Source organism: Dromaius novaehollandiae, chromosome 1 (assembly GCF_036370855.1).
Source record: "Dromaius novaehollandiae isolate bDroNov1 chromosome 1, bDroNov1.hap1, whole genome shotgun sequence".
NCBI classification, from domain to species: domain Eukaryota; kingdom Metazoa; phylum Chordata; class Aves; order Casuariiformes; family Dromaiidae; genus Dromaius; species Dromaius novaehollandiae.
The window spans coordinates 54346520-54369605 of record NC_088098.1 but is presented as its reverse complement, the minus strand read 5'-3'; the positions used below and the strand labels follow the sequence as shown (position 1 = coordinate 54369605).

At 49.7% G+C, this 23086-nt stretch overlaps 2 protein-coding genes across 2 annotated transcripts; both read right to left on the bottom strand.

Annotated features, from left to right (window-relative positions):
- Positions 1 to 4340: 4340 nt before the first annotated feature.
- On the bottom strand, positions 4341 to 12265 carry SSTR3 (somatostatin receptor 3). Its single transcript, XM_026117906.2, has 2 exons — positions 9430 to 12265; positions 4341 to 6408 (listed from the first exon to the last, which is right to left on the bottom strand). The coding sequence occupies exon 2, from the start codon at positions 6352 to 6354 to the stop codon at positions 5149 to 5151; it is 1206 nt and encodes a 401-aa protein (XP_025973691.1). The 5' UTR covers positions 6355 to 6408; positions 9430 to 12265; the 3' UTR covers positions 4341 to 5148.
- Positions 12266 to 12815: 550 nt separating this feature from the next.
- Positions 12816 to 22863, bottom strand: RAC2 (Rac family small GTPase 2). Its single transcript, XM_026117918.2, has 7 exons — positions 22679 to 22863; positions 19663 to 19734; positions 17812 to 17929; positions 16275 to 16337; positions 15318 to 15477; positions 13868 to 14002; positions 12816 to 13083 (listed from the first exon to the last, which is right to left on the bottom strand). Exons 1-6 carry the CDS (start codon positions 22711 to 22713, stop codon positions 13872 to 13874), a joined length of 579 nt encoding a protein of 192 aa, XP_025973703.1. The 5' UTR covers positions 22714 to 22863; the 3' UTR covers positions 12816 to 13083; positions 13868 to 13871.
- Positions 22864 to 23086: the final 223 nt, after the last annotated feature.

The following is a 23086-nucleotide window of genomic DNA, read 5'->3' as shown; positions in this document are numbered from 1 at the left end:
GTTTTCATGAGCAAATATTTGCATATTTTCCACTCGTTCGAGCAGATAAAACATTTCAGTTCTCTGTGGCATCCTCAGGAGAGCCAGGAAGATCTTTGGAAGGGTGTTTCCCTTTCTTGTAACTCCCTGCCTCTTTTACTTAATGGCTCCCCTACTTCAACAACAGATTAACTGCTTCCTGCCCCCTCCCCACACCTCCTTCCACACTCCCGCACACAGCTGAAGCAGAAGGTGGCCTGGACAGTTTTGCATTTGCCTGAACTGAGCCGCTGTGTTACCCTGCAGATTGCAGATACAGCTGCTTCCTGATAATAGCTTCAAAGGACATAAAGTGCGGTCTGTGTTAGTAACAGCCTGGAAACACAGCCTCTCCTCTGCCACTGGAACCTCTCCTCTATCACTTTTCCCTGCCCTGCCAATTTTTCTCCAGAAAAGCCACTGCAGAGCTGAAGGGTCAAACTGAGTGGATCTGAAGCTGCCTGATGCCATTGTTGGACTGGCATGAATGGGCTCGGGTGCACATGCATGGTGGGTCTGAGCATGGAGAGGATTGTGTGCAAGATCAAGTTGTCAGCTCCCTGCTTTAGCCTGTGCAGGCTATTGGGTGGGAGGGAGGAACGTGCTGTGTTCTTGCATATGTGCTTAGGCTGAGAGGTAGAGGCATGTCTAGGCACATGTGCGTCTTTGTGGGTGGTCACATAAGGTCACATGCATGAGTAGATAAACATAAATTAGAAGCATCCACACACATGAATGTGCGTACAATCACCTGTACCCACACATACACACATGCAGTCACATCAACACTCATGTGTAAGCACGCATATACATCACATACATATGCCTTTCCATATTTGCTCTCATGCACTCTGACATGTACATACGAAATCTTTCAGCGGCTGGCAGAATGAGCTCTCTGTGTCTTTAATACCCTGTCTGTGATCAAACGTTTGCTGGGAAAAGACACTGCACAATGCTGCTGGAATCACTGTGGCCTTTTCTAGTCTTGCAGCTCCAATCTCTACGTGACGAGAATAAAACCTTTTGTGCAGCACAAGGCTTGATGGAGCCCTTATCTCTTTGTCTCTGCTCCCAGAATAAAAAAATCCATTTCCACATCTGACTGGAACAAATGCCCTGAACACAGCCAGAATTTCACTTAGCCACTGTGCGTGGCCCTTGTGGCCCCTGGGTTGCCCAGAGTCAGCCACACTGTTATTATGAGGAGGAAAGGGATCACAAAGGTATTCAGACTACTGCTGTTATCACAGAAAAAGCTGAGGATTCACTAGGATGGAGACAGAGCTAAGGAGATGGGGGGCAGGCAATAGTGAGGCAACATCCTTAATTCCAAACATGTGTTTCTATGAAAAACAGCCTTTTAATCAATGGTTATACTTTGCAGAATTTTGTAGCATTCATTTGCTCTTCATGTATTTCAGACAAAAAAAAAAAAATACTTTTTTTTTTCATTTGTCACTGAAAAATAGGCCATAGAGTAGGGGGAAGAAGAAATCAAAAGGTAGAATAATGTGATACTTGTGACCCTTTTTTAAAACTGCTGACTCCAAACTGTTTGCAGGTGTCCCCAGAACATGTTTTGTTTTTCCCACACGACTCTCCTGCAGAGCTTCCTTTCTATTGGGCTCAGACTCTGTGTACCAAAAGGATGTACAGGGTTTCCTTGGAATACCTGCTCAGTGCTGGCATTCCAGTGCTTGAGCTTTTCAAAGATATAGAAAAGTATTTTAAGAAGCCAGCCAGTCTGTACAGTTTCTTGAGTGGTGATTTGCAGCAGATGGAACTGCAAAGGCTGTGAAATGAAGTCTCAGCTTGATTCAGGGGTGAAGGAGAGCATCTCTGATAAGTGTTGTTGGCAGTGGGAACTCCCCCACCTCCTCTAGCAGCTGTACAGCCACTCAGTGGAGAAGGAAACCTTTTCTATATTTGCTCCCCACTCATCTGAGCCACCTTCTGTAAAGTCCTCATCACAAACATTTCTCTGCACCTGGTTATTAGCCATGGACAGCACTACATGGTACCCAGCTAATACCATCCATCTCTTCTGTGTCCTTCCATTTTTTCTGTGCCAGTGGTGCCCAGCGTTCACCTTGCTCTGCTACTGACTGCAAGAGGAGCAACACAGACCCCCATTTAAACTGTTGTGTTGTCCAGGTATCTACCCACTTGGTAGCCAGACCTTTTAGTCTTTCTACTTTTTCTTGCCTCATATAGAGGCAGGAGCTCTGGCAGTTTATTTTCATTCTGCTGGGATTTCTTTATTGCCCTTCTGGCCGTTAGGTGCTGCAGGAGCTCCCCATGCAATAAAAGAGGCCTTTTTTCATCCAACAGACTGTCTATGCCATTTCTAGGAACAGTTTGGCTGCTTTCCCAATGGGGCCCACAGTGTGGGGATTTTGTGCATGGATGGAAGGAAGAGGAGACACGAAGAGGTAGCAGAGGGTAGAAACTCGCTACCAGGCACTCGAAGCTTTCTTTTCCCCATGAGGTGAGCCTGCACTCCTGGGTATGTGCCAGCCCACAAGCTCAGGGGAACAAGTGCACTTTGCAAGAAGGCGTGAGCAATAGTTGAGTGGTAGCACTGGTAGCTCAGCATTGACTCCTGAGGCTGAGTCTGCAGGCATGGATGGCTTGGCACCAGTGTCCCAGGCTCAGAAAGGAAAGAAGAGGGTGGAGGAGCCATAGGGATGAGTACTCTGTCAGGGAGGTGGTGGCTGCTCCAACGACTGAGAACCCAGCTGTGCTTCTTCAGCTCTGTCACTTTTTACAGTCCCTTCTCACCCTTCTCTGGTCTCTGGCGTGGCTGGGGCATGTTTCCTGACTGGTGCCCTGCCAAGCTCCTTTCCCGCATTCAGGTCCCCTGTACTTTGGTCCCCCTGGTGCCTGCCAGGCCCTCGTTCTTTCTCACATTGTCTTGGGGTGACCTCAGCTCTTGCTTCTTTGTAAGGTGGTTCTGTTCCCTTCATCCTCAGCTGCTCCAGCTCATACTGCTTCCCAGCCTAGGGCTTTTGTCTGCTGTCCCAGCACAACTGGCCCTCAGGCCATCCTTTTATACTTCATGCCTTCTTTGAAATGACCTGCGAGATACCTTTCTTTCACCCAGCCAGCTTTTGTCACTGACTCTCCACTGGCCATGTTTTCACCTCCTCCATCTCCTCATCTCAGGGAGGCCTTTCTCTTCCTGATGGGTCCCTCACTTTTCTTTCCCATTTCTCTGAATTACTTATGGAGAAAAGTGCCCAGATATCACCAGGGGCTCTGGTATGAGAGTCTACTTTGTGTCTGTAGTTTAGCAACAGCATTTGTGGAGAACTTCAAGGTGTGGGGAGAGACATTTAGCAGAGCCTGAGGGAATGTAGTCAAAGTGGAGGGACAGACCTTCATCCCACGCACGTTTGTACATGGCTGCTCCCGTAGCCTGCACACTCTGGCAGGCCCACCTACAACTTCCGTCCACCAACTGATGCACAGAAACAAACACACACACCAACACACATCCTCTCACACTCTTACACAACCAGCTACATGCACACACACTTCCACACGCTACTTGCATGCCTACACAGACAAATCTACTTTCAAAGATCCCACAATTACATAAACACACTTCCTCATCTGTTTTTGTATACACTTATATAAACACATATACCCCCTTAGGCACATTTGTACCCATTTATACATACCCCACAGCCACACTCACACACACACACACACTTACATACATGCAGATTAACATCAGTGCCCAATCCACCCTCTGCCGCCCCCACGGCACTGGCTTCTCGACCTCTGACCCAGTTCAGCCATTCTCAGAGTCAAATCAATTCCTGGCACCTTGAAAGTAAACACTTCACATGCCTGCCTTTGGGCATATCTAACCCTTGTGTCCATAGAGCATGCAATTGTCCTGTACAAATTCTTTCCAGCTTATCCCTGCTAAGAAACTCACTTCCAAGGCTTACACAGCCAATCTTGTGCACTTATATGGACAGACCCATACATACAGTCCAGGGATCAAACTTTCCCAAACAGCCCCCTTTATACACATGCAGACATATTTCTTCTCCATCCCGAGCCAAATACTCAACCATGCCCCACAAGACAAGTCAGTTCATAGTATCATCACGACTCCCTCACCCATAGCCCTCACACATGGGAGACAAACACTCCTCCCAAGTACTGATACATGCCTTGATCTCCTGTACCAGCCAAGCACCCCTCCATACAGAGATCAAGTTGTCTCACAGACATGTAGATACTAGTGTATATTCTCAGGAGACCCAAATCTATAGCATTCCCCCCCCCCCCCCAAACACAGAGTGGTCTTTAAGTCCAAAGGCTTTTTGTTTATTTACAGTGAAACTTTGTGAAAGGAAAGGGGAAAGGGCATTTCTTGTAAGAAACCCTGCCCCCAACCCATGCCTCACTGGATTCTTTTCCACCCTTATTACACATTCCACCATGGTGTGGAGGCACCAAGAAGGCTCTGAGGAATACAGAGTTCAGGAAAGAAATGTTCCATTTGCTCCCCCAGATGAGTCTCATCAGCCTGCCCAGAGGTCATGAGAACCCTAGAAACAAAGAGGAGGCTTTGGGCAGTCAGAGTGGTCTCCAGTCAGGACTTAGTGCAGGTGGGGAAGCTGTTCCCAGGACAGAGCTAGAGAAGGGTCAGCCATTCATGCATCTGGTTGGTATATCTTAGCTGCAGAGATTTTTCATTCCTGCTCTTCCTTCAGGGAAATCTGGCACTGGGATGTCCATTCGAGATCTTCAGTAGCTGTGGCTACATGTTCCATGTGCCATTTTGAGGACTTTCTTGAGGTGCCACAGTCAGATGGTAGCTGATGCCCTTCACAGTTGGGCAATCTGATGATGATGGATCACACTGCTGCCCTTCCTCTTTTTATATTGTCAATGCCCATCACTTCTCTGGGTACCATGCAGACCCAGGGGTCCCTTCCAAAGTCAGATACAATGTTTTGCCTTTTCCATAGGCTCCTGGAGCCCTCTTCATCTGTAAGCAGCCTTGGCCTTTAGTACCTCCCTTGTGGCAACCTCTCCCATCTGCTTCAAGCTGGAGTAACACAGAGGTTAAAGGGGATCCCATGTCCCAGCCTCTCTTTCCTTTTATCATAAATAACTGACATGCAACCTGTTGCTCTGCTCACAGCCCACAGGTTCCTCAGGGAGCGGTTTTTGCTCATTACTTTCTCCTGCCCCACTGCTGAGGGGGCATTCCTGCCTGTCATTTCCATTCTGGGTGATCTTGCTGATCTCCCCCTCTTCCTCCTCATCATCTGTCTTCTCTGGGGGGCATGCTGGCACCTCTTGGTTCTGTACTCGGCGGGACGGCCTGAGGATGGCCCTCCGGAAGCCCTGCTTGAAGCGGTAAGAGAGAAAGCCATAGATGATGGGGTTAGCGCAGCTGTTGGCATATGGCAGCACCACCACAAGAAAGTAAATGCCAAAGAGAGATGGCTCCTCTGGCAGTGGGCAGACAACATTGATGATGTTGAGGACATAGAAGGGGAGCCAGCAGAGGACGAAGACAGCGACAACAACCACCACCATGCGGGTCACCCTGCGCTCTGAGAGCTTGTGCTTGGAGGACAGAGCCCTCACCCGCCTGCCAGAGGAACGGACCTTCACAACGATGAGCAGGTAACAGAGACAAATCACCAACAGTGGCCCAAAGAAGCCCAGGGTGGCAGTGTAGACAATGAAGCCAGCTCTCCACACTGAGGCAGGCTCTGGCCACTGGATGTGGCATGTGCTCATACCTAAGGGGACGTCTGAGAAGACCACCACTGGCAGCACCACCACGGACGACAGCACCCATACAGTTGCACTCACAGCCTTGGCCACCCGTGCTGTCCGCCATTTGGAGGACTTCCCTGGGTGGACCACGGCCAGGTAGCGGTCAACACTCATCACCGTCAGGCAGAAGATGCTGGTGAACTGGTTGATGGCATCCACAGCCATCACTAGGCGACACATGAAGGACCCAAAGGGCCAGTAGGACAGGGCATTTTGTGCAGCCAGGAAGGGCAGACCCAGCATGAAGAGCTCGTCAGCTAGAGCCAGGTTCAAGATGTAGATGTTGGTCACCGACTCACTCACGGAGTGCCGCAGGACCACATAAATGACAAGAGAATTCCCAGCCAGCCCCACCACGCAGACAATGAGGTAAACCAGGGGGATGAGGACACCGCTGACAACCACACCGGGGCTGGTGGTGGTGGAGCTGTTGGTGCTGGTGAAGCCTGCCCAGCTGCCAGAGGCATTCCTCTCTTCTGACAGTGCCGGGGTGGGGAGGCTGAAAGCAGAAGTGTCCATAGCAGAGACAGAGAAGAGGGAGGGGGCAGTCTCCCTGCAGGATCAGTTAGCAGTCTGGAGGTGAGAGGAGAACAAAGCTATTTATACTGGGGATATGACAGCTGAACAAGCCACAACTAAAATTACAGCATTAATGGTTGGAGGTATGGACAGGCGTGGGAAGCCAAGGTGGGCTTGTGGATGCTGGCAGGCACTGGAACATTTGGGATAAGACTGGTGCCGTCCAGTCCTGGGAGGCACAGTGGGAATGGAGGGACAAACAGGGACATGGCTCAATGTGCAGCCGGCATCGTCTCCCCTAAGGAAAGATCCCCTGGGGAAAGAGCCACAGATTAGTCATAGGAAGGGTAAATTTCTTCTTTTCTGCTAATGGCTCTAACACTGGGGAAATAGTCCCAAGGCACCTGGTTCTCATTTATGAGGAGCAGTTGCTTTACAAACAAAAGGGGAAAGAGCACACAGTGACAAAGTGCCAGCCCAGCTTTGGCTCCCCAATTCACTAAGTATCTTCTTGCTTGCTGAAGCTTCCTTTGAACTGACCAGATTTCTGTGGGGTTGCTAGCTCCACCAGCAAGAATGAAAATGCCTCTTCTCTCATTTCAAGCCAGAAGCTAGGCTCTGCACCTGAGCTGGAGAGGAGATGGTTTGTGTTATGCCAATTTGGGAGTAAAAGAAGAGCCAGATTGTTTTGGATAACCCAAGAGAGACTAGTCCAAATCTCTCTCTCATTGTGTCTTTCTCTTTTGCATTCCCTCTCTCTCCTTCTGCACCCTGCAATACACCGCTAATGGAAGAGGTCATGCCTGCCTCAGCTGTTCACAACATCAAAGCACTGTCCCAGCTCTCCTAATCTGAGATGCCAGATTGCCCATCACATCAAGCTTTGGCATGGAAACAGCACACAGATCACTCAGGGAAAGCCTTGAACAAACAAGCTCTCCACTTTCCACCAGCTCTCGGGTGACCCTAGACGAGAAGTTGCAGGGAGCAAGGGGACAGACAGGGGAGGGATGTTCCTTTTGTCTTTTGTCATGGCACTAGACATATGACTAACACAGCCCAGCACACAGTCAAGCCTGGAGACATCCTCGCATACCTTATGCAGGGAGATGTGTGTGATGCTGTCAGGATCACCAGAACTCTGGCAAATCTTGCTGGAGGAGTGAACTGGAAGGGTGACCCTCTTGATGAGTTAGCTTCATGGAAATGGGGATGACTTAGATGGAAGAGAACAGGGACCCTGAGGGTCGTCTGTACCCATCCCATCAGATTTTTTAGAGCTCTGAAGCTCCTTTGGCCTTGAAATAAGAGTTAGGGATCTCAGAGGAAAGGGCTCCCAATATTAATTACTTTCAGGAGGCCAGAAACATTCTGGAAATTTTTCTCCCAGCTAGGATTCTCCACAGCAGCCCAACTTTGTCCATATATGTCTTGATATTACAGCTTTTATTCTTTTATGTTGATGCCATTCCGACTTCTGGAAACCTCAGGGAAGACCTGAGTTTTGGATGGATTCCTAGGATATCAGATAAGTAAAACTGACAGTCTTCACAAATGTACCAAATCATATGTTGATAGAACCTAATCTGATAGGCTGATGGGATATCTGGGCAATCATGTCTGAATCCCATTCTTCCCTCATTCCTATAGGCCAATGCATGAAATATTTATAGGCCAATGCATGAAATACTTAGTACTTTCCTGCTATACTTAAATGACCTTTGAATGACTGGAATTATTTAGGCTTTCCTTATTTGCACATGCCTTGGGCTGTGACACAGTGTCTTAATGGAAGCCCATCTCTTGGGGTCCTGCAGTACTGGGTTGTCCCACACATTGTCAGTGGCTGCAACAGGTGGGCAGGGTAGATTGATTTGATCGTCTCCATTTCTAACTTTTAGGATCTTCCCTCTGAGATATTTTTCTGCTGCTGTTCTAATGACACATGTGCCTGTTAGCCATTGTTGGAAGAAAGAAGAGGAGCAGTGCTGGCCCTGGGCACAAAGAGCCCTGGGAAGGGTGTCAGAGAACAGAACAGTGTGTTCACAAGAAGCTGGTCCTCTAAAATGTGGGGACATAACGAGGGATCCCTGTGGGTGTTTCTCTTGCAGGCACAGGAACTTCCAAATAGACATTTGGATACAGAGCCCTACAGATGTCAAATATGGCTGAGGACACTTCCGATGGGGCTGTAGAGTATATGGGGTCCAGACCTCAAAGCTGATTGCTTAGGCTGTGGTTTAGCTTCATGGCTAGTAAAACCATCAGAAATGCTAAGGCATGCAACATAAAGCACTGATTCATTACAGACAGCTGTGATGGAGAAACTTTGCCCTTAAGAAGGTCAGTCTGTGCTCTTCTAAATTTGTCAGGTGCCATCTACCAGCTTAAACTCCATATCACACACACTGGCTAGTTGGACAGAACAACCATTTGACATCAGAGCCTGATCTAGGTCAGATCCATCTTGCTGAGTGCTTTAGCGGTGCACACATTTGGCAGGAATTGATGGGAAACTTTGGCCTCAAACTGGAAGTGTGTCGGTACCTGTTTGGGGTCAGCCCTTACTAATGTGGAGAGCACCTCGTGCAAGAGGCTTGGGATCCCCAAGCACCAGACAGGTGCTGCAAGAGCATAGCTGGTCCATACAGCTGGAGAGCAGGGGGTCAGAGAGGCAGGAGGGGGCAGTGAATAGGCACTGCCAACATTATTTATGAAAATAAAATCTTATTTCTGTATTTCTGCATAGAATGAGAGTGGGGGGGTGCTAAAAGCTGAGCTTATATCTGATTATAAAACAGAAATAGAAGCTGGGAGGGACCACTGAGTTCAATAACTTGCAACACTTGCCACCCTCCCCTTCTTTTCAACTTGTGTCCCACAGTCCCATTATAGCTCAGCTCTTCCCCAGGCCCATTGCAGGGCTGAACTCTGTGGTAGGGGCCAGGATGTGCTGGCAGAGTGGGGAGGGGAGTCGGCAGTCTTTCTTCTCGGGGACTGCAGAGTCAACTTCTGCATGGACTCATGCCCGCGGGAGCCATCTGGGAAGGGCAGGCAGAGCCGCCTGGTACTTACGTGTCGTTGGGATGTACATTTTCCTCTGCTTCACCAGGAGAATCCGTGTCATATTTTTCCCCTTCCCCTTTGTTAAAAGCAATTGAGTAAAGCAATCCCAGGAGGGAGCCAGTCCCAAAATGTACTACCAGAGATGCAATTCTTTCTTCCTGGACCTGCCCATTGCCCCTCTTTTACTGATGTGGGACGTCTCCTCCTCAGCCCTGTACCCCACTCATGTGCCCGCTGATGGCCAGCCAGCCGTGCTTGCGTCCTTCCAGGGATGTGAGGCCCCTCACTCTGGTGGCTTGACAGACCTCAAACTCCCCACGTTCCCTTTGCCATCTGCTGGAGAGGGGGGGCTTGTCTGCCAGGGTTAGGTAGATGGAGTGGAGTGTCAGCTACTCCAGGAAGGATCCCGGCAGCCAATCGGTGCCACGCACAGAAACACCAGCAGGAGAATGAGAATGAGGGGATGAATGATAGGGCAGGAGAACAGGGAGAAGGGGGGGAGCTACTCGGATGCAGGGAGAGAGAGAGATACAGGAGAGAAGCAAGGAGGGAGAGGGGGAGAGTAGGGGTGGGGGTGGGAGACAATAGGAGTGACAGATGGAGAAATAGGGAGTGCAATAAAAGGAGGAAGGAACCAGGAATAGTGGAGATGAGACAGAGAGGAAGAGAAAGAAGACAGAGATGCAGAGAGCAGCTGTGTGTTGGGAGAGTGGCGTGGCAGGAGGGGGTGGATCAGCTCAGCTCTCTTAGGTGGGGGGGGGGGGGGGGGAATGTGGCAGTGCAAAGCACTCTGCTAATGCCCACAGGAACTTCACAGCCACATGGGAGGGACTCCCAGCCCTGAGGATCTTGCAGACTGAACTACTGCCCCTCAGGGCTGCAGGGACACAGCAGAGCCTTCTGGCTGGCAAGATACCCAGAAAGGGTGTGTCTGTGTGCAGGGCGGGGTGGTGGTGGTGGTGTGATAAGCACACAAATCCTTCTCCCTTGTGCTTTGCCCCACCAGTACTTTCAGATGACTGGGCTGAAGGCAGATGGGAACACAGGGGGCTATCTGTCTCAGTTCTCTCCCTTCCCCGGCTCCCTGCAGAATCACATGTGTTTTTCACTTTCACTGGGAAAAAGCAACAACCTCAAACTCTCTCACCAGATCTTATCTCTGCTCCAAGGTATGGACCCAGAGGAAATGGGGCAGAGAGAGAAATCAGGCTCCTTTGTATGAGCACTTTCCCCAGGAAGGAGATCAGGATTTCCCCATCCCATTTGCTGCACAAAGTGCTTCCCTTTCCTCTCCGCCCCCTTCCCTGCAGCCAACAGCAGTAGCTCCTTGTGCTGCTTGCTGCACCCAGCTCTTGCCATTTGTCACTGCATTTGAACTCCTAGGGTGAATTTCAGCCTTGACAGAATCAGGAAGTATGTCTGTGAGCAGAACATAGCCGGGACTACAACTGTGATTCAAAACCTGCTTGAGCAATTTTATGTCCAGCCAGTGCTGCTCAAAAGAGCAGTTGAAGTCAGTACAGGGTTACTGTCAGGATAAAACTGTCAGGATAGCTTTAGCCTAGGTTTTGGCCAAGATGATGTCTGGAGATGAGCTGGAGGAGGCCTCGCTGAGGAAGGAATGATGTAGACAGCACCCGGTGGCTATCTGTGTCATGGCAGGGGCAAGTTCCACAGCACCCTGCAGAGAGTCCATGACTTGTTTCCTAGAAGAAACAGAGCCATGCAGCAGCAAAGCTCTAGCCAGGCTAACCACCCCATTGAGAACTTGTTAGTGCAAGCACAGAGTTACATGATCACAACTTCTAGGTCTCCAGCTTGCTTGCTCAATAATCACTTAGAGTTTTGCCCCATTCTTTGCCTCAAACAGCTTCTGCAAGGGTTCTGCAAGCTACTTGAATTGTGTTGGAAGGAGAACTCAGCATGTGCCCTACCACAAGTAGGCAGATACATAAATTATGTTTCACGCATATAATAAGCCTTTCCTCTCTCTGCATTGCTGCATGGGATAGGTGACAGGGCAGAAAAAAACACTGAGAAGATCAAAACCAGGGCTTGAGAACTGGAGATGGAACAAGAAACCTTTAGGAATTCAATGGTTTGAATGATGTTTAGGATGTATGAGAGTGGCTAGGTCCCAGTCTCAAGGCTTTGTGTTCCTTGCCCTTCCATAGATATGTGTGTGCCTGAGAGTCTGTTGCTGCTCCACTGGAGTTGTGCTGCCACAATTTATGTTACCTTTGGACAGGGTTTGGGCACTCTGTCTAGCAGCCCATGCGCAATGCAGGCACTTGTGGAACTCGCTGCCGGAGGATGTCCTCCAGAGTTATTCTGGAGATACCAGGGCATAATGTTTCATGTCACTGAATTTAGCTGCCTTACTCAGCTCTAACCATGAATTGAACTTGCAGAAATTTTCCTGGCAGCAGGGTCATTCAGGGGTTTCACTGGAGTAGGTTGTTGCTGAAGCTCCCCGTGCAACTCCTCAGTGCAGGAAGCAGCCTTTGAAACTCAGCAGCAGTGCTGCATTGAGGAATGGTAAGCTGGCTCAACTCCACAGTTTCTCTGTGCCCTCCTAGGACTGCGGGATTTTACAGTGCCAATAATTTCACCCTGAACCCTCCTCCCAGCTGCAAACAGTGGCAGTAGCAGCCACCCTATAACATTTCTCATTCTCAAAGCCCTGCAATGCATCAGTAAAGCAGGTGCTCATAGCTGCCAGATCCATAGTACCTCTGGGACCACTCTCTTCAGCTTAATTTTTGTGACTTGGAGGCAATTTATCTGGACTGGTGACTCATTCCTCTCTCCCTTTTTTTTTCTGCCCTCTCCATTCCTTTTCTCGCTCTGCCTGTGCCTGGCAGCGTGCCTGAGTGCCAGTACTAGTATGACTGGCTATGACGTGAGCTCAGGAGAGTTAATGCAGAACTATTTTGGTGAAAAGGTGTCCCCAGCAACCTGCAGGGGCAGTCCCCACAAAGACGAGCCTAGGTCTGGGTGTCTCCTCTCAAAGCCTGCAGAGGAGGGAAAGGCTTGCTAGGCTCTGTCAGGCCAGGCCTGAGGGGAGAAAACTTTTTCCTCTGAACACACAGAGGCTGAGAAATGGAAGGGCAGAGACTCAGGCATGATCACCCTGCTACCTTTGCCTGGCATGCTGTTTGCTCCTTGCTGAGGAATGCTGGGGGCTCAGCAGAGAACTTAGCAACTCTGTGCATAAAAGAGGCCACATCTCTTTGCCCCATACTGGCTGGGGCTTCCCAGTACCAAGCTCAGCACGGTGCTGACTAGGATGTCACTGCCAAAGGAGGGTACAACTAGGAGGTGCCTTGGACTCTCCAGTTGTCCTGTTGCTCAGTGAGTCATGGCTGTGTCCCCAAGGTGCAACAACACAAATATGGCAGGAATGTACAGTCTGTTTATTGGGTCTTGGTCGCTATATTGTAATCTAGGGCATCTGTGAGGAAGGGGTGGGGTGGGGTGGGGTGGGGTGAGTGTGGGGAAGTTGTGCAAATGGACAAACCAGTGCTACAGACCCATAACAGTCTTTCAAGACAGCAGAAGTAAAAAGCACAGTGACTGCCACAAGGTACTGAGCTCTGGGATGCTGGAGCCATCACTCTCCTGTGTGTCGGGCAGAGCCTGGCATCTGGACAGGGCCGGGATCTGTAGCCAAAACAATGATAGGCCTCATGAAACCAGCTCAGCCATTTTCCTGCTCTCCCTCCCCCTGTCCTGGTGGCGGGGAAAGGATGAAAGGGGCTGAATCCTGGTTAGAAAGCTTCCTTTCTTCTCTCTCCTCAGGCTCTGACCAGCTTTGCCTCTTGTCCTGATGCCCCTCTCCTTCCTCTGCTGCCTTGAGTTAAAGAGGAAGAGCAGCAGGAGATAATACGAGAAGTTAAGGAGTCCTGCGGGGGCAGCAGCTGCCTGCTGATGAACAGTGATACAAAAGACCCCCTGAGGTGAGCAGGGACTGATAAGAGGAAGGGCTGGCTGGTCTGTCATTTATGGTTCCCATAAATAAGGAATAGCATTTTTTTCCTTTTTGTCTATGGGCAAAAGCTGCGGCTTCACAGATCTCACAGCAGGTCATCCCCAGGGCAGCTTGGATGCTGTTCCCTCTGTGGCAGAAGGTGACAGACAGCCCTTCTCCATGAGGGCAGAAGTGGAAAATCCTGTGCCTCCCCATCCCCTCCATGCCAGGAGATGGGGGCAAACCTTCATGTGGGCAGGCAGTAAGGAGGGGCAAGCAGATAGTGGGCTGTGTGCTCCATCATACCATGTCCAGTCCTCTCCCCACACAGGGCTACTGTCTCTCTCTCTCTGTTTCTTTGGATGACCCATCCCACCAGGCACAGCAGGCCATAGAAACACAGTGGTCCTGACCATCTGGGTTCAGGAACAGGAAAGGACTGGCAGTATCCTGCCCAGGGATCCCTTTCTCACTTACCCTCCTAGAGGAGGCTGCATATTCGTTTCTTTGGCCGGGTGGGCTGTGGACAGAGCACTGCTCGGATGGCCTCATCAAACACTGTCTTGAGGCCACGCTGCGTCAATGCCGAGCACTCGAGGTATTTCACAGAGTCTGTTAGGAGGAAGGCAGGTGCTGTAATGAGGAGGAAGGGAATTGGAGGTGGGCAGGGTGGGTAGGTGGGTATCCAGGAGTTTGTTGTGAAAGGTCCTCACTCAGAATAGAATCATACAAGAGGAATACCAGAAATCAAGCAGAAAGAGATGCATATGTCTGTATCACTGGTACTTTTCTGGCTCCCATCACCTCACAGTCCCAACACGCTCCCCTCCAAGTGCCCATTTTACAGATGGAGTCCTGAGGCACATACACACCCCCTAAACACCAAGTGAGTCTCATCTGGACAGGTCTTATTCTCAAGCTTTGAGTGTCATTCAGACCACCTAGCCTCAAGGACCTCTGGTGGCATCTTAAATCATGTGGCTCCTCCCTTTTGAAACTCTGGACCCCTGTGTTCTCAAAGGCCCTGCGCTGGAGAGCAAGGCACCTACCTCTTACATGAATTGAATAAACACAGTTCAGGTGCCAAAATCCAGTAAGCATGCCCAGAACACCCTTCATTCACTCAGGCAGTCTTGACCTCAAGGTAAAAGCGTGCTAGCTGTACGAGACCAGGAACTGTTTTTTCTCCACCCTTGTAATCAGAGCAGAGCCATCCTGTGAGGCTGTCTCTGTTATGCTGGCTGGCCACCTTCCCCTCCAAACTCCCATTTGAAACCTTCTCTCTCTTAGACTGCATGTTTCACCCTCTCTGCTGTCTCTGTGTGCTGTATCTCAGAAGAGAGGTTACCTGGAACAGGCATTTGTGCATGTCCCCAAGCATGTGAGGGAGGTGACGCCCAGAGATGAATGCTGGGGTGAGACATGTACTTGGGGCTGCATGTATAAACCCACTTATCAGAGGCAGGAACAGGAAGCCGCAGTTGCAACTCTTCCTGAGAGATGTTAGAAAACTCATTCTTCCGCCTGTTTCCGGATGTGGAGGAGAGGCCTCTGCCCACAGAGCAGCTGTGGCTTTCACAGCAAAATACTGGCCCACATAGAGGCAGAAGAGAAGAAGGGGAGGGGAGTGTGCGAGTGTATATGTGTGCGTATGTGGGGAGGATGGGAAGGAAAGAGATGCTGGCTGTGTGGAAAGGGGCCTGAGGTACTGAGGTTTCCTCAGGGACTAGATCTCCTTCCTCACCTTTGTGAAGTGCCTTTTGTTCCACAGCCCTTAATGCATCTACCAATCTCCCTCAGAGATGCTGTCCATGGTCTTCGCCCACTGTGAGATGCCTGCAAGAAGGCCTTACTAGGCTGAGGGGAAGCCACTATCTTCTGCCTCTCTCTTTTCAGTAGGTCCAAGATATTACCCCCAAGAACATACCGATTTCCTTGGCCAGGGCGAGGCCCTGAGGATATGTAATGGGGGATAGCTTCTTTTCCTTCAGCTTCTCAATGGTGTCCTTGTCATCACGAAGATCTAGCTTTGTGCCCACCAGGATGATGGGAGTGCTGGGGCAGTGATGCCGCACCTCGGGGAACCACTAGCGAGAGAGCAAAAAGGCAAAGATGTAAGAGGAAGTCAAATGGACATGCATTAGGGAAACAAAGAAGCATCCACGAAAAAATTAAAATAAGGTAGCTGGCACCATTTCCTTCCACACTGCCCGTTCATTCAGGGTGGGTACTGTAGCCTGGCTGAGACCAGCCACTGTTACAGGTTCCACAGAGGCAAAATCCTTAACTTGGAGTTCAAGGCATGAATTTAATTCCTCAGGAGCTGAAATATCAGAGTAGTGGAGTGGTGAGGGGGGAAGGGAGAGCCACAGCTGAGCACTGGCTACTAACCAAGAGCACAAGCTGCACTCCATCCTTCATGGCTCCCCCAAACCCAAGGAGGAACCTGAAAGTTGTCGAAAAGAAACACTGTGTTGTTTTCCTCTCCAGCCATCTCTTCATTCTTCCCTCGCTTCTCAGCTAAAGGCTATGTACCTGCTTCTCATATCCTATAGATTTGTCCTGAAAGTAAGAGCGGTGCTGTGACTGACTTGGCTGAAAGATGCCCTCGAAATACAAGTCTGTGGTTCACCTTGAAGTATCCCAGCAGGATGAACACTAGCTCTTTAATAGGGTTGGCCATCTCCTTTGAGATGAGCTGGAAAAGAAATCTGTAGGAGGCTGATATTTTAGTTCCTTCTGACTGACACAAAAATGATACTATCTTGCTGGGTATAGACAGCCCATTAGCAGCCTCCACCTGCAGTCACTGTCTTTGCAAGAGTAGCATCAGTCTCCCACTCATCCTCCACAACCCCTCATTGACCAGGATGCTTTGTCTCACCTTAGCACGGACGTTTTCATAAGATGCTGGGCTGACAAGGGAGAAGCAGATCAGGAACACATCCTGTAGACACACAACCATGGTGTGGAGTTAGGGTGAGACCATGGGATTGCATGGCAGAAGGCGGGGAGGGGAGACCAGAGCAGGGTGGGCAGCATCTTTCCTCTGCAGCAGGAAGGGCCATGCTGGGAAAAGCTGTCCCTCACAACCAACACAGTCCTGACTGCTGTTAATTGCCTCTAGAAGAAAGGATATTTGTTCCCCTGACTCATGGTAACCATAGCCACCACTATCAGAAGAGCTAAACTGTTAACTATGAGGATGGGGTTTTTGCGGTAGGCACACTCATCCTCATGGGAAATGTCTGACAGCATCCTGTTCATTTCTCACAGATCACCAAAGAGCTATCAGGCCAGAATAATTTTGCCTGCTCTTGATACAAGGCTAGGTTCAACCCAAAAAGTACATGTGCAAGACAGAAATGAGGCGGAGTCTAAGGTCTCCACATAAGCACTTCTCCTGTGCACTTCCATTAAAAACAAAACAAAACAAAACAAAACCAACTCTTCAAGATAATGTTTATTTCATCCAACTTTCGCTATCTAAAACAAGAATGTCAGGCCCAACTTACCCATTTCCATACTTCTACAGTCAACAAAGATGAATACCTCAGCACAGTTCCCTCCCACCTATCCTTGGCACTTGTCTGAGGGTGGATGTAAGCATGTGATTGAGAAATACGCTTGTCTGCCCTGATTGCAGAAGGACCCTAGGCAAGTAACTTACACCAGGTGATCAATTTCTATGTGACTGAAACTAGCTGAAAAAAATACTGCCCTCAATTCCTAGCCCTTTTGTTTGCAATGACAGGCTTCAGACAAAAGCCCGAGGCAGCAGGGCCTTTTTGAGCTTGCCAAGAGACTGCTGGAACAACCTCCTCAAGAAAAGGTGACCTCGAAACCCTTGAAACCACTCTGTCAACATGGTGAACAACTGGTGAGCTCTGTCTGAGGAGGAACATCCACTTGCTTTGTTAGAGGCTTGGGCTTAATTGAGGCATCAGCGGATCAAATACATATCTACGCATTACATCTCTTTTACAAGGCAAAAGCCAGAACAGTTCAGGTTCCCAAATAGGGTTCACAGAAACATGAAAAGCTCCTGTGTCAGCTCCTACATTCCCTAGGCCACTTTAACTTTATAAGAACAGATTTTATTTTTACCCAGACTCCATGAGGCATCTGTCCCCCATTGAAATCAGTGTTAGCTGGGCACATAAATACCTTTGAGGATCTCAATTTTCTTGCTAGGTGATACCAGTAATGAAGTGTAGATAAAGGCTCCAAAATCCTCTTAGACCCTTTTTACCTGTGGAGTTTTCAAGTACTTGTATATTAACAGAAGTATCCTCAGAAAAGGGCACAGAGAGAAGGGAACAGTCCTGTCACCACTGTATGGTAAATGTTGGTTCTGCAGCAGGGAAAGGATGCATATCTGGGGAAAGCACAAGGGAGGAGGGGCATAGAGTGTGACCCACCGTCTGTGGGTAAGAGAGGGGCCTCAACCGGTCATAATCCTCTTGTCCAGCAGTATCCCATAGCCCCAGATTTACAGGCTTGCTGTCAACCATCACATTGGCGGAATAGTTATCGAACCTGAAATGAAGAGACACAGGCCGTGGCTCAAACAGGGGAAAAAGGAGCCCATTTGGCACTGTAGAGTGAGCTGAGCAATCCCATTATGTACACCAGAGCAAAGGGTAGTGATTTGCCTTCTCAGCTCACCTGGCTGAGGCTGGTTTCCTGTGAACCTTTACCTTAGAGACTTTTCACTCAGCATCACCTCCTTCCCATCACCCAGCTGTTCTGGACAGGTGCCTGGCTGCAGCTCCACCTTCTCCATCTCGCGTGAAGATCCTTAAACTCTTTCTTTTTTCCACTTCTCTCACCAATACACTTCTCACGACTGTTCAAGCTCTAATCAAGTCTCTGCCCTTTCTCTTGTGCTTTAGAAACCAACTTTCTTCTTAAAAAGTTACACAATCTGCCTCTGTAGCTCCCCCAGAGCCCTGCACTCCTCAACCCTCCTGCTGGAATTGAGGCCAATATGCCAAGTTTTCCCCCCTTCCCCCTTACTCTTTGAAAATACAGCATGGGATATTTGAGAATGGCAGTCAGAACTTCATGCTTTAGAGGTAAGACATATTGGAAAAACAGCCATTAAATGAGCTGAGGTGTTGTTCCTCCCCAGGGTTTCTAGAAACTTTTCTTTACTGTCCCATTTGGTATATTTTTTTACAAGCTTTCAGGCTAAGACAAGGGAAACCAGTGATAGGAGGGAACCAATGCAAAGACCTTGTGAATGTACTCAGGGCATATGCCTCCCTCTTTGTCAGGGAAGCCATGCTGCCCAGGAGAACAAAAGGGCCTCTCTTTGCTCCAGACACAAGTCTCAGTCATGAAGAGAAATGGTGTGCAGCACACAAAAGGCATGACCACTTCATGGCTACATGCCAGGAAGGGATGGTACCCTGGCACAAACCAACTTGTGAAAAGAGATGGGTTCTTGCTGCTTCAAATTTGTTGCAAATGGTCTGGAAAAAAGGTGATGCTCTGAGCTTTTCTTGTACCTCTCCTTTCCAAAGGGTCTGAACCTGAGCTGACGGTCTGACGCCCTGTGCTTAGCTCCTTTTCCCACCTGAGGGCAATGGCTGGTTCTGCATTGTGTACTCATATCCCATGCTCCAGTGGTATAAGAATACATGCAGTATGTCTCCCCACACACTGTGGAGAGACAACTCCTTCTGACTCACCCTAAGGCAACCCTAAACTCGCTCCCTGTTCCAGCAGGCTGCAGATCTGTCCCAGCCTCACATACGTATCTGATGGATTACATAGAGCTTCTACTGTAGCCTTTAGCTGAATCCTGCTTCCAGGACTCATATGTTGGCAGCTTTGGTGGCCATACTCTTACCATCAGGGTTTTCAGGGCCTGCTCCAATGACAGCAGGTGCCTTGGGGCAAGGAAGGAAGCAGGGACCCTTGCCCCCTGAAGCCAATTACCCAGGCTTCACTTGGGTCTTTCACTGTCTTTGTAGCCTGGTTCCTAGTTGTTTTGCCTAGCAGGACGCCATCTACTTCCTGCAGACTTAGCAGGCAGCAAGACCCTTAATGTCTCCCAAATGTCCCATTTATACCAGAGCTTTATAAGGCTGGTGAAAGGTGAATGACAGATCAGAAGTATAGAGGCACCTTTGCTAGTTTGGCAGCCCTTCCTCTGCTGGCATGGAGGCTGACCCTGCCTTCAGAGTGCAGAACAGGAGTTTCTGCACCCCTTAGTACCTCAGTTGCCTCTCACCCACCCCAGGCACTGTTTATGTATCACTCACACAGTGGGGATGTATTCTCCTGGGAAGGCATTGGTGGTATAGCTGATAAGGAGACAGGTTTTCCCCACAGCTCTGAAAGACAAAGGAAAAAAAAAAGCAGGAGTCACTGTAGTGTAAGCAGTCTTGCTAGTATGAAATGGGGCTGGGGGAATCCTTCCACACCTCGAGCTAGCTATATCAGGAGACCAGTGGAAGCAGAGATACATTCAAAGTGTGCATAACCACAGGTTAGATAAACAGCAGGAGAAAAGACCGGATGTCACCCAGAACTGTTGTCTTTCAGCACGAAGGCTTGTTTTGACAGTCTGGTACAGAGATCACTCAGCTAAAATGCATCCACTCTGAGGTGGAGGTGAGAGCCCATTTTCCAGTATGTGCACAGTGCTGTACACTCACAGCCAGGATATGTGTATTCATTTTGTACAAGAGTGTCAGAACAAAGCTTCCCAGGTGGTTATGGCCTCTGAACACAGACACTCGTGCCTAGTCTTGCAGGTACTGTGGCCAGGGGCTGAGATCACCTCTTGCTGACTTGCCACAACACTTGCCAGTCTGGGCTGTCTGCATGACCCATGAGCTCCTGCAAGCTGCAATGTCACCCACAGAGAGAGCTGTAAGCAGCCAGCAAGGTGCCTCTCCTCATGGCCAACTGAGTCTGCTTTTGGTGTTTCTGAGTGAGTAGCTGATGCTTCTGCTTGCCTCAGCCTCCTACACCCACATGCTACAGCAAGGTGGAGCTCAAAGAGTCAGGGTGGCAGCACAGCCCAGACTGGATGAGAGCACTGGTGTGAGGGAGCTGGGAAGGGAATAGTCAGACTGCCAAGAGAAGAAGGCTGTGTCCTGCGCAAAGGAAAACCTACAGTGCAGAAAGAAGAAATGGGAGAGAAACAGGGAGAAGATAAAGCAGCCAGGACAGGTGTGGAAAGGAGAATCCTTTTGCAACATACTCAGCTGTCAGTTCTCAGGTCTGTGTGGCCTGGGAAAGTCTGTCTGTGCTTCAGTTTCCCTATGTGTAAAGTGGAGGTGGCAAGAGCAACCTGCCTCCTCAGCCTTTGACCACAGCTGCAGAACCAGGGAGAGGCCTTTCCTGAGGGAAGTGAGAAGCTGGACTGTCACTGGCAAGGGCACTTTGACTTGCCATGGAGCCCTGCTCTGAACATTCCAGTGGTACCTGCAAAGCTTGCTATGGCAGAGCTGCAGTCCTGCCTTTTGGCAGGCCTCTGGCATGCTCAGCTGGCATCTTTGCCCTGGTCACAGGACACCTGCCTCCGTTGCTGCACTGTTGAGCAGCTGAGGAGGAAATAGCACTCTTCAGTGTGCTCTGACACTAGTTTCTTTCTCCTGTCACCTCCCTTTCTCTGATATCCCCCGCTCAGTCCACTCTCTTTCCCCAGCTCTCTTGCTTCCCTCTCATCATAGAGGCATTGAGGGAAAGCTGTGGGGGTTGCGTGCTTCCTGAAGCTGTATGGGGGAGGGCTCAGGAAATCTATGGCGGGGAGAGGGTGTTATTCAGGGAAAGGGGGTATGGTTCTGAATTAGTGTGGTTAAACTGAGAGGAGCGCAAAGGGTCAGTGAAGGGGTGAATGTTATAGCAAAATTATTGAGGAATTAGTTGGGATTACTGCTTTGGACACCTGCAGGTTCTTGGGATTGAGCTCAGGGAGTGTTATAATGCAAGTGATGTGTGATGGAGAGGGTACAGGGTCAGTATTGCTGTAGGGGAACATGGCGGAGGGGCTTAGTGGAGCAATGGTAGAAGGTCCTCTGATTGCTGAGGTTGAGCCAAAGGAAGGTCTGGTGAGGCTGGGAGATAAAGGGGGGAAGAACCAAGAGCAAGTTATGGAACTCAGACAGTTACAGAGTTGGTGCAATGTGTGAGGGGGAAACTGTGGGGTTAGCAGGGCAGTGGGAGAAAGTCCTGTGGATCTAGTCATCCTGCTCTAGTTTCCACCCTGCAAGGGACTTTTCTAAGAAGTAACAGTGTTTATTTGAGGTTCACTCTCCTTCCTTTTCCCACCTCCTCCCCTCCCCCAACCACTTGCCACAGCCCCTGAGAATATGTCTAAGATACATTGCTATATTTGTAGACTTCTTCCTCCCCAGGCCAGTTTTGAAGGAGGAAGTGACTGTGGGGAGCAGGGCCACTGCAAATGTCTCTTCATCTGCTACCTGGTAGCTGCCCCAGATAACAGCCCTGCAAGCTCCTAGCCGGGAAGTGAATTAACCTGCTCCATGCCAAACATCCTGCCCAACTTGTGGACTCTCCTCTGCTCTCCTCATCCACTGATCTCACAGGTCAGGGAAAGTATAGGCCCAGTCCCCTTGGAAGTACTGCTTCACTAGTTGACAGCCTAGACTGCCCCATTTCCAGCGATCACGGGACATGGGCAGTGACACTGCAGTGTTGCAAAGGCAAGGTTGTGTTACCTCCCATGCCCAGTGATATATACCTGTGCCCATCTCAGTGGAAACAGCTCCTCCTCCTTGTGTCCACAGAAACCCCTTGCCAGACAGTCACCTCCACACCCTAATGCAGAGTTAATGTGTTGAGGAGAGCTGAACACAGAGATACTGGAGAATATCTCATCGGGACCATAGTGCCATGTCTTGCCTCAGTCAGCCCCCATGAGCAGATGGCTTTCAAGGGGCCATGCACCTGCAAGAAAGTGCATGCACCTCCCAGGTTTTAAACTTGATTCCTGCCTACAGGCTGAATCTGGCAGCAATAATACTACCTCCTGGGTGTTGGCCAGATCTCCCAGGCCTCTAAATGACTGTTCTACTTTCTATGCCCCTTTTACAGATGCCCTTCAAAATGCCCTCTACTCCACCCTCCCCCAGCCCTCTCAGAGGCAAGTTCCTTGCCCTGATACAGGAAGAGAGAGCAAGAAAGGGAACGCAGTTCGCAAGGTCAGAAGCAAAGCTGTGGAAGTTTCACCAGGCAGCAACCTTCTCTCTTGTCCCTTGTCACTGCCCCTCCCTACCCACATCCACAGAAAAAGAATGGGATACATACCCATCTCCCACCACAACACATTTGATGGCTTGCATGTCTCTGGACCTGTGGCTGAGGACAGCGCCTGGGGCAAAGGAAGGTCAGGCCAAGGCAAACAGCAGGGACACACGGGCAAATTTGAGTATCAAATCTCGAGCTGAAGTGAGCGGCAGGTTGCAGGGAGGGAGGAAGTGGAAGAAGGAACTTTACTCAATCACCCTCTGGTCCCTCCTCCCCTCCCACTGCAGCTCTGCAGCCAAGGCCGTTAGCTGAAGGCGGGGCATGCATGACTTTGTGGTTTGGAAGATTATTGCTGTAATTTTTTCTCCCTGCATGTCTCACCACCCCCCCCCAACGCATCCCAATGAACAGCTGGGGGCACCAAACTGCTTTTACATGATTGGAGAGGAATGAGAAACTGGAGGGGCA